The sequence below is a fragment of the Apium graveolens genome, chromosome 2, assembly GCF_009905375.1.
Source record: "Apium graveolens cultivar Ventura chromosome 2, ASM990537v1, whole genome shotgun sequence".
NCBI classification, from domain to species: Eukaryota; Viridiplantae; Streptophyta; class Magnoliopsida; order Apiales; family Apiaceae; genus Apium; species Apium graveolens.
Genome location: NC_133648.1, coordinates 193566009 through 193577099, shown reverse-complemented (window position 1 = coordinate 193577099; position 11091 = coordinate 193566009). Strand labels below are relative to the sequence as shown.

Sequence of the window (11091 nt, the reverse complement as noted above, 5' to 3'; positions counted from 1 at the left end):
TGCGAGATCAAAGGAAGTGCAGAAAAGCTTCCATGTTTATCCATCAAGCCTACCGCTTTCTGTCTACTGGCTTTCAAGGCCTCTGGCTCTTCAATACGAAGTCATCCCTTTTCGATTTCATCTATTGTACAAAGCCCAACCTAATGCATTTAAAGGGGGAACCAGAACCCCTCGGCCTTGAACCAGTTCTTTCTAATTTGTTAGATGTTGAATTTATGCTAGGAGGACAGAACTTATGCAATTAGCTGATGAAAAGCCCTTTGTCTTTACTTGTTCAGCCATGACTTCTAGTGCTTTGAACTGTTCCCTAAAATATAAAGTATTAAACTAAAAATACATGGAACTTAAAAGTAGGAAACTAAAACAGCCAGGGATCAAATATTGATTAAATATATTTCAGTAGTTTTATAAACAACCATAGATAAGCCTTCTCATTCTTGACCAGCCCTTTTCCTATTCTCTTAGAATTGTAAACTACTAATAAGGAGCAACTGAATATAGTAGCAGTTCATTTGAGCATTTCAATTGTACATGGGGAGCTGGAAGAGAGAATAAAATATAATACTCTAACTATTCAAGCTCTGGAAGCACCTTTTCTGATTGCAAATTTTTTTAAATATCTAGAATCAGTTTTCTATGTTCATCTTAAGTCTTGGTGGATACATTCATATTCTGTTAGCATTACTCATTTATAACAGATACTAAAAATAACAGAGGACATTCAAAGTTTGGAGACTATACCTTGGCTAGGCACCATAGGAGCCTGTATCCCAAGGGCTCTGAAACAACAACAAAAAAAAATATCAAAAATCAAGAAAATCATAATAGCAAACAAAAATAAACAAACATTAACTCACATTAAGGTCACTCAAGATACAAGACAATAATGCAACTAAAAAACCCTATAATCCGTACATCATTAAAGAGAAGAATGATAATACTATACTGAAGTCAAAACATACAAAACAGAAGTCAAGAATACGAAATACAATGGAAATTAGTTGCAGCTACAGGGAAAATACGAAACATCCCAAACATTGCATATCTTAGACACACATCCTCTGACCCAAAAACACAATACTAAACCCGTTAATCATCAAAGCCCCAAATAAAACCCTAAATCAAATAAATCCCCAAAATTAAACCAAAGTCAAATAAGTTGAAACATAAATTGAAATTACCATAAAATCTCAAAATGAAAGCCTAAAGTTAAACCCCCAAATCTACCTGAAACTTCCACAAGTTTGAGATTTAATCGATATTCTTTGGAGAAATTTCAAATAGGAGTTGAGAAATTTGAGAGTATTAATTGGAGGTTTCTGTTGATAATATAGAGGTTCATCGAGAGAGAGTGTTCATCAGAGGTTCATCGAGAAATTTCTGATAACACTGTTCGGCGGAAAGAGGTTAATAGAGAGAAATAGAGAGAGTTTTAAAGTGGGTGAGAGTAGAGAAGGGAAAGTCACGTTCGATTTTTTTTGTTAAGGAGGGAAAATAGCCGCCTAAATATTTAACCTCGTGGTTCGTGCAAGAGGACTTGATTTGTGTGTTCATTTTATATATTTTCATGTTTACCGTAAAATCTGAATAAAAAAAAGAAATAAAAAGTGTTCAATTTTTTTTGGTAAATGAATCTTAAGTCAATAATATTAAATATGGTCAAATCTTGTTAAACTTAAATATGAAATCACATCATATAATTATATATTTATTTTATATTATAGATTTTTTACTATTTTTTGTAGATTTTAAAATGTATAAAATAAGCCACATCCCTAAATTCATTAGATATTATTATCGTACAGCTAAATTGTCGAAAAGGAATTTAAGAAAATTTGAATCACCATTCGGGACAACAACTGTTAGTTGTTATTGGAAATGTGTACTTTGACATTTTACCATAATAGAAAATTAAACCATTTAAATATAAAATATTAATAAATATTTCAATATAACAAAAAACCTTAAAAAATTTATATCGGGGTAGTTGGATCATCAAAATTATTAATCAATTTTAAAAAATGGAATCACCCTGCTGCCACGTCACCTACAACGTAAGTAGTGTGTGAGACCCTTGTGGGCTCCCTCCGCCACGTGGCAGCATATTATTTTATCAGATGGTTAATGCAACACCAAAATTTCTAGTGTTGGAAGTTGTGCAACATCATTATTAATACGCAACACCGGCTGAAATTTAATGCAACACTATTTTCTCACTGTTGCAGATAAGCAAAAATTTTATACTTATTGCAACGCTTTTCTAGCAACAATCAAAAAAAGCATTGCATATGAGCACTTATGGCGTAGTGGTATATTGGTGCAAAGTTTGATGTTTAAAAGGTCAGCGAGCCTTAACTTAAACGTTAACTCATATTTTGGCACCGAGTATAATAAAGTAAGAAAATGTTTAAAAAATTATTGTTGACGGAGGAATTTGGTAACAACAAATTTTGAGGTTCGTAGCTGGAATCAAGATCTATGACGGTGATTCTTCGTCGGAAAAGGTGAACAGTATTCGTCGGGAAACCTGAATAGTGTTCTTCGAAAAACATGAACAGTGTTTGGTGGGGGTGATTATTGGTGGCTGAGATTGCTTAGGGTTGATGGTGGCTCCTTAAGGCTCTCGCTTTCGACCCCCTACAATTTGCCTACGTATCCCTATTTATAGGGAATCAAGCCAACGTAGTTCTTGGGGAACAAGAAACCTAATGGGTTTTGATCTCTTGTCCCGAGGCCCAGTAGGAAACTACTGGGAACCGTCTTCTACTAGCTTTAGGAATGTCCGCCGATGACGCCCAACCACAAAGGCCCAAGGCTCGTCTGCGGCTTCAAGACTTCACGGATAAGGCATCTCCCTGGCCAAGGATAACCCTCCTCTACCAGCTGTTTCTCTAATCCGTGGACGCAGGTATAGCCGTGGTTCACCCCAAATATTGGACGCATCCTTGTCCCTCGGATAAGGAGTCCCTACCAGATTGCAGGACAAGTGATCCCAAACTTTTAGGTGCAAAGTGCAGGATACTCCGAAGTCTCCCAACGAAGACACCCGTTGATTACAGAGACAGAGCTACCAAAGCAGACACCAAAGTTTACCCCACATCCCCAATGAAGACACTCATTGACTACAGGATAAGTCTTCCGTCCAGGCATACCCCTGGAGGTCTGTGACCACAGACACCTCCTTCTTGTGGTTGCATTACAGGAAGGAGTTCTTCAATAGAGTACTTGCAAAAAATATGTTAGTAATAATAATCTCCTTCCTCCTTAAAGCATCCAAAGTCCACGTCCAAGCAACATGTCAAAGATGTATTCCACGCCAAGTGGAATCTAAGGGCGCGCCCAAATAATTTTGTATGTTGGCGACACCATGTGTCATCAGCCTTTGATCCTTCCTTTTTTATTACAGGGTGCGCCCTAACTTATTCAACGATTAAGGCTCGCCTTAACTCTGTCCAAGGAAAGCCAATGTATGAATATGTCAAAGTAATCATGTCCGAGAAATCTGTCCAAGGAAGCTGTCAATCAAACTTTTAGGGCTCGCCCTAACTCTTTCAATGAAAAGGGCTTGCCCTGATCCGTCCAAGGGTTTTGGCTCACCAAGCGGTCCAAGGTTTGGGCTCGCCCTAACTCGTCCAAGGTTTAAGCACGCCCTAACTTTGTCCAAGGTTTGGGCTCGCCCTAACTTTTCCAAGGTTTGGGCTCGCCCTAACTTTTCCAGCAAAAATCAATTTTCTTGGACGTCCTTCCTTGACCGTTCGTCTTTGGTCGTCCATCCTCGGCTGTCCGCCTTTATTAAATTATATTGACCCGAATTTGACCCAGATATCTTTTGTACCAAATTTTGGTTATAACATTTATTACAATATAAAAGTTGAAAAATAACTAAGAATTAGAGTATATAAAAGCAATAATTTTTTTTTTGAAAACAGGATGAGAGGACAACATACAGTATGTTTTTACTTTATAAGACGGGATTATGAGCTAAGAGCTGGGTTAACGTTATCTTAAAATATGTTTTGTATTAGGATTTAGGAATTAAGAGCAACTCCAACAGTTTAGTTATTTGGAGTCTTAAAATCTAATATAAGGAATATGGAGAAAAAAACTACTCCAACGGTATCCTAGCGATTACTTAAATCACTAAAATCCACTAAGATCTTCTTCTCATTCCTTATATTTAGCTAAGTTCTCTCCTCTTCCAACTTTTATTTTATAATATATATTTGAAACAAACACTTTCTCTTTCTTCATTTAATGTAATAATGTTACTTTTTAATTATTAGATATTGTACTCCCTCCGTCCCAATTTTTCTAGTCTTGTTTGACCTTTTGCGTTTAAATTGACCCAATTTTGACTGAAAATTTCATATAATATATAATCGAAAAAATTTATAAAAATTATATCATTAGAAAGTACACCTAATCTAATTTAATACATATTCTTCGGTTTTTTAAAATAATGAAAGATTGATGTTTAATTTACGGTCAAAATTGAGTCAATTTGACCACAAAGTCGAACAAGACAGATAATTTGGGACCGGGGGAGTATAATGAATGAATATAGGAAATGTTGTTGGAGTTGGTAATAGTTATTAATGTCCTAAGTTATTAAAATCTAATATTTTATATTAAATTTAGGGAATGAAGTAGAAAATTGTGGAAGATGCTCTAATATATGAAATTTTAGTATTAGGATTAGGAGTTGGGACACGGTATTTGTCAGAAACTGCTATATATATTGTTTATATATACCATAAGATACAGAGGTGTAGAAACCATAAAACACAAGTCATCCAAAACAGCTTTTCTTTAACGCTTCTCCGGAGAAGGAAGATAATCAAAGCCCTGGATTGATTACACACACATACCACTGTTTAGATTATCAATCTACTTGTTCGAATTCGCCATTGTCGTTTTAGTACTTCACTTGTTGATCAAGATTCGGTTGTAAACATTGTTGGTGAATGATAAAGATTCATCATAGAAGTTTATTATAAGTTCAAAAGTGCTAAAGATTTTGATTCTATTCCTATTGGTTGCCATTACACAACTGTTTCTTATCTGAAACAATATATCTTTAAAAAAAAGTGTTCGGGCAAGCGTCGTAATACTACTACTAAGTTTGATAAACTCATTCTCACTAATGCTCAAACTAATGAAGAATATCTTCACGATGAAACGTTAATTCACGCCAACACTTCAATTATTGTACGTCGGGTACCATACTGCTCTTTCCTGCCTATTGTTATTACCCCTCCGGTTGCTGCTGCTGATGAAGAAGATAATGTAGTTGCGGCAAGTAAGCTGAAGAAGGATGTTCAAGTTACTAAAAATAACATTGATAAACCATCTGTTTCGATGTATCCTTATGAATTTGAGTGGGACGAATTATGGAATTATTTGTCACCGCCCAAAATTGTTGTACAAGTTCAAGATGTTTCCCTTAGTAAAGCTGATGAGGACAGCAGGATCAGGGCTTTAATTCATACCCCTACCTTGGACTGGCAGTGTCAAAATACTACTCATTGCAGTTCCGGTGCAGGCAGAGGCTTTGGGTGCGGTGGTTTGGGTGGGAGAATTGGCGGTCGTGGTTTTGGTCGAGGAGGATTGTTGGAGCAGATGACGCCCCCAGCAAGTTATATATGTCATAGGTGCAAAGTGCCTGGCCATTTCATTCAGCATTGTCCCACAAATGGTGACCCAACGTTTGATGTCAAAAGAACCAAGCCTCCAACTGGTATCCCTCATTCTATGTTAACGGCTTCCCCAGATGGCTCGTATATATTACCCAATGGTGATGTTGCTGTTTTGAAGCCAAACGAGGATGCTTTTGAAAAGGAGATTCAAGGGATACCTTCGACCTGTTCTGTACCTGACCTGCCTGCGGAGCTTTACTGCCCTTTGTGCAGTGCGGCTATGAAAGATGCTGTCTTCACTAGTAAGTGCTGTTTTAAGAGTTATTGTGACAAGTGCATAAGAGACTATATTATATCCAAGTCGATGTGTATCTGTGGGGCTACAAAGGTACTCGCTGATGATCTTTTACCTAATAACACACTAAGAGATACCATCTTGCGGTTTTTAGAGTCTGGTAACTGCAGTGGGGCTAATGTCATGGGCGCTTCTCGACCACAAATTACGGAGCCTGCTCAGTGTCTGCTACTTAAGAGTCCATCGTCTACATTGTCTGCAGCTTCGAAAGGGGTTGTACTTGCATCTAAAAGTGAAGGGAATACAAAGGTTGAGGATATGACAGAGCCAGCAGAAGTTGACAACGTTACACAGAAAACCTTGGGTCAAGTGATTGTTGGAAAAGGTGCAGAAGTTTCAGAAGTTGCACAAGGGTGTGGGAGGGAACCTGTGTCACAAATTTGTGCCCAAGTTACTGATGAAAAAATGCAGCAGCAGAAACCAGCTTCTAGGGAAGTAGGAAAGAAAAGGAAGAAATATGCAGACATGCAGTCGAGACCTCATCAGGAATTTGCGGCTGATAATTATCTGATGCCAACGGGAACCACTTATCACAGTCCTTTCTGGAATATCATGCAATTCAAATTTGATGGGTTTGGCCGACCTTGTGGTGGACAAATGCCCTTTATGGGTTATGATCTTGGGCCAACATCTACTCTGTTTGGGGGTGCCTTACATCACGGTCCTTTCGGAGAACAAGTCTGCATCAGGCCATTCCCACCTCAGAGGGACCTTCCTGAATTTGAAATGGGCTTAAATGGTTGTGGTGGACCCCCAATCATGAGCAGAGAAGAAACTGAAGCTCCAAAAACCAATAAAAAGCAAAAGCGAGATCTTGAGAGAAGTGGAGGAAATGTGGAGGTATCCAGGGATAGAAACTCCTGCAGAGATATGATAGGTAGAGAACATGTTCCCTCTGTGACGCCACAGTGCAGTACCCATGATCCAGAACTTGTACACACATCTTCCAAGAGGAAGGTAAATCACGATAATTATAATTATGATGAACATACTCATCAACCTCGAAAGAAACTACGCCTGCACCACCACGAGTCAGAATTTGTGTCAGCCACCAGAACAGCCATCCCTTCTAACACTGTAGACTTACCACTGCCTTCCCAGGCTTCCACATTCCCAGAAGGGCATGCAGCTGTCGTTAAGAAAACAAAGCTTGGTAGTTCTTCTCCTGCTATTAATGGGTCTAGTCCTCACAGAAGTCATACTATGACATCAAATAAATACCACGAGGATCATCACAAAGCTGCTGCTGCTGCTGTGTCGAATAGATATGAGTACTATGCAGAGCACCATGATTATGAATCAAGTGATGATGATAGAAACTTTAAGAGGAGGCCTTCTAGATATGATTCATCACCTACAACTGCTTTAAAGGAGCGTAAACATTCTAATAGACGGTGGAGGGAGGAAGGGGTCATGGCAGCAAGCATTGGTAGATTGTCTGTGTACTGATTACTGAAAAATTTGTTTGAGAGATATCTGTATTTGAGATGAGCTTGCATTTTTATATGAGATAAAGTCTCTGTTCTTTCTTTAATTTTGTTCAATTTCCTTTCACTTTATGAAATAAAAAGCTTGAATGGTCTCGGGGTTTTAACTGGTAACTTAGTGAATAGCGAATAGACACTTTATGCCATGTGTAAAATAACTGTAAGTGCACAACGGTTAATTGTAGCAAATACAGGTCGATCCAGAAACTATGAAATTTCAAAACCCTAACAATTTAAATTAGGAGAACTAAACAATAAGATTTGAGAGGAGTTTGAATTAACCTAATTTGTAAACAGATCAAATAATATGAAAAACAAAGGAATCCGAATCTGTTAATCAATCACAATTAATATCAACTCGCCGTAAAATCAATTCTCTTTTCTTCACAAATAAATTTTAATTAACAAGACAAGCATATACTATGAAACTTGTTATCTAACAATAACCCATCAAAACTTCATGGAGCAAGCATAGGCTATGAAAAATAAATCTGGTAACAATAATATATCAAAATCACTTTGTCAATTAAACAATTAAGTACCAAGAAAAATCATGAGAATCAAATAATAGGAATGAGAAGATATCAAAGAGAATAAATTAACTTCATCTTCATCCTAGGGAACAAATTTAGCTACATATGATAACAAGATGAACAAAACAAATAACTAATTGGGTGTCTTGGGTGTTGGAATGTTTAATGTTGAATGTTTAAAATACAAGAGGGGAGACCCATATATATAGGGAAAATATGAGGGTTGGGTTCTTGGAATACAAGTAGGATTCTTAAAGTAAATTCTTCTTCTTCTCCAATAAGGATTTATTTATCTTCCAATTCCCTTGACTTCTAGAATAGTCCACCTCCTTCCTTATTTGCTCCTTTTCCAACTCAAATTCTGATTTTATTTATTTTCCTACAAAACAAAGTAAAACAATTTATTTATTAATAAAATTACGAAAACGGATATAAGATAGATATTAATAATATGCAATAATATGGACCTATCAAATGCCCTCATACCTATCTTTTGCTCGTCCTCGAGAAAAATCAAAAAAGAAAAATGCTAACTAAGAAAAGTCCTATGCTCCTATTCGTAGGCGTGACGGGAAATTTTAGGTTTACCAACCCGTTAAACTCATAGACGATCTCTACAAGAGGAGTGTTGTCTCCTAAGGGTTTACAGATGATATACCCATAAAATCTGTGAAATATTCTAGCAAGTGTCCAAACTCTATCAACAATAACATTCATCGGTGTGAACACAAGAATTTTTAGGAAAATACATGCCTTTAAGACTCTTTTAATTATAGCCAAGATATAGGTATCAACAATCCACTTATATCGACTCTGAACGTTTACAAAAAATTCCAAGGTGTGTCGTGAAAATAGGTCTATGAAGAATCAGTTGAGTAAGTACATTTCCTCTTTTTCAACCAATATTGAACGGACCCAATCTCTATCAAAACAAGTATCTAGCCAAAATTCACGGTTATTTTTTTTAACTGACTGTGCAATGTCCGTTTTCTTAAGCTTTCTATGTTACCCATGTAGCGAGCTTTGGGCCAATGACTCCCAAACCAGATGGTCTTAGGGCACTAGGTTTTGAAATACCCCTACGGACTTAATTACTCGAGTAACAAAGGCCACAAAACAAGACTAGTGAATTATACTACTTGTGCCCATCATCTCAATTTTTTTTTATTTGTGAGGAATATTGGGTATTGAAGTAGTTTATTCAATCATCTCTTTTTCTTTTGCTTTTTTTTTTCTTTTTTTTTTCGCAAAAATTTGATTCGACATTGCTTCAACATGTGGGCTCTGTCTCAGATATCGAAAACTTCCCTAAACAATCTTTCCTATAAAGATCTTGTGCAAATGTGCCGTCTTGGACTCTTAAGCAAAAATTTATTCGACACAAGTTTCATGAAGACAACCTTACTCAACTACGTTCAAGTCATCTCAAGGCATTATATATATATAAGTTTTGAAAAACTGCTAACACCAACTAGTATTAAAGTACAAGAGTGGACTGAACAACTTAGCTAAAATATCTCTGATTTTTTTTCATTTTTTTTTCATTTTTTTTGGATTTTTTATATATATGTAAATACTACTAAACCACTCCCCCATACCTAAATCATGCATTGTCCTCAATGAATGCAAATGAGAGAAAAATGACAAAGTAAAAGGACGAGAATACCTGATAAGGGCATGACAGAGGAACAAAATTACCTATAACACACACACATGCACTCACACACATAGTTACTCCCCCATACATACACTTTACTATGGGAGACACATACATAAAATTATTTATTAACCAATACCAGAATGTGGGAAAACTACCTTCGTAACACAATCAACACACATGTGAAACTCACCCATAAAAAGAATATTATCCACTAGAGATAAGATCATGCATCAAAATAAAACTCATAGCACTAACATTATTCATGGACCAATTAGACGCTTCTTTATGTTGTTTACGCAAATTAATGACTTGAAATTCTTAATTATGAACTTTTCTACTAGAAATAAGAACATGATGAGTTTTATTATTAACTACCAAAGACTGTTCAAGAGTGGAAAACAAAAGAATAGGATCGAGTGTGGGTGGCTCACCGACATAAGTCTTAACAACGGTCTTAAGTTTAAAATAACTATCCTCAAGTCGGGTTTCATGATTAGAATAAATGGCATTCAATTCCTCTAACATCTCATCACAAGTGAAATTCTTATACAACTCATGCAATTCTCTATTGCTCTCATACTCACACGAAACATCTTCCTCAAGAAGAGACTCAACTGCACTATCCTCAAGATTCGACCAAGACACAACCTCATCTATCAAGTTAACTCCTACAGGTTGTTCAAAAATCTCATTAGGTTGATTTCCTACATTAAAGATATTCAGATCTATCGACATGTTTCCAAATGTGAGCTTCATCGAACCATTTCTACAGTTAATCAAAGCATTAGAGGTGGCAAGAAAAGGCCTTCCTAAAATGATGGGGATTTGATTTTTGAGATTTTTGACTAGTTCGGTTTCTAGAACAACGAAATCGACGGGGAAGACAAAATTACCAATTTTTATCAAAACATCTTCAACTATACCCTTAGGAGTTTTAACAGAACGATCAGCTAATTGAAGAGTAATACTGGTCTTTTTAAGTTCACCTAAGCCCAAGGCTTGATAGACAGATAATGGAAGAAGATTCACACTAGCTCCCAAATCGAGTAAAGCTTTATCAATGAAGGTATTTCCTATGACACAAGAGGTGGTAGGACAACCAGGATCCTTATACTTCAAAGGAATTTGATTTGACAAGATAGAACTAACATGAGAGGTCAGGAAAGCTTTCTTAGGAACATGAGTGGTTCTTTTATGAGTACACAAATCTTTTAGACACTTAGCATAAGAGGGAACTTGTTGAATTACATCTAAAAGAGGAATTTTGATCTTGACTTGCTTAAAGACTTCTAAAATCTTATCTAACTGAGCAGATTGTTTGTTTGAGATAAGTCTTTGAGGAAATGGAGCTTTTGGCTTAAAGAATTTTTCACTAAACGCATCAGAGTGGGGTTTTGAAGGTGGTTCTTTTGATGGTGAT

The 11091-nt window shown here is 36.5% G+C and overlaps 1 protein-coding gene across 1 annotated transcript; it reads left to right on the top strand.

Annotated features, from left to right (window-relative positions):
- Positions 1 to 2478: 2478 nt before the first annotated feature.
- Positions 2479 to 7440, top strand: LOC141695922 (E3 ubiquitin ligase PQT3-like). Its single transcript, XM_074500127.1, has 2 exons — positions 2479 to 2504; positions 4974 to 7440. The coding sequence occupies exons 1-2, from the start codon at positions 2479 to 2481 to the stop codon at positions 7438 to 7440; spliced, it is 2493 nt and encodes an 830-aa protein (XP_074356228.1).
- The last annotated feature ends 3651 nt before the right edge of the window (positions 7441 to 11091 follow it).

Bases quoted from the DNA above. Each gene is read 5' to 3' on its own strand.
- LOC141695922 (XM_074500127.1), top strand. From the start codon at position 2,479: ATGACGGTGATTCTTCGTCGGAAAAG. The intron at 2,505-4,973 runs GTGAACAGTATT...TGAATGATAAAG, and splicing joins GTGATTCTTCGTCGGAAAAG to ATTCATCATAGAAGTTTATT.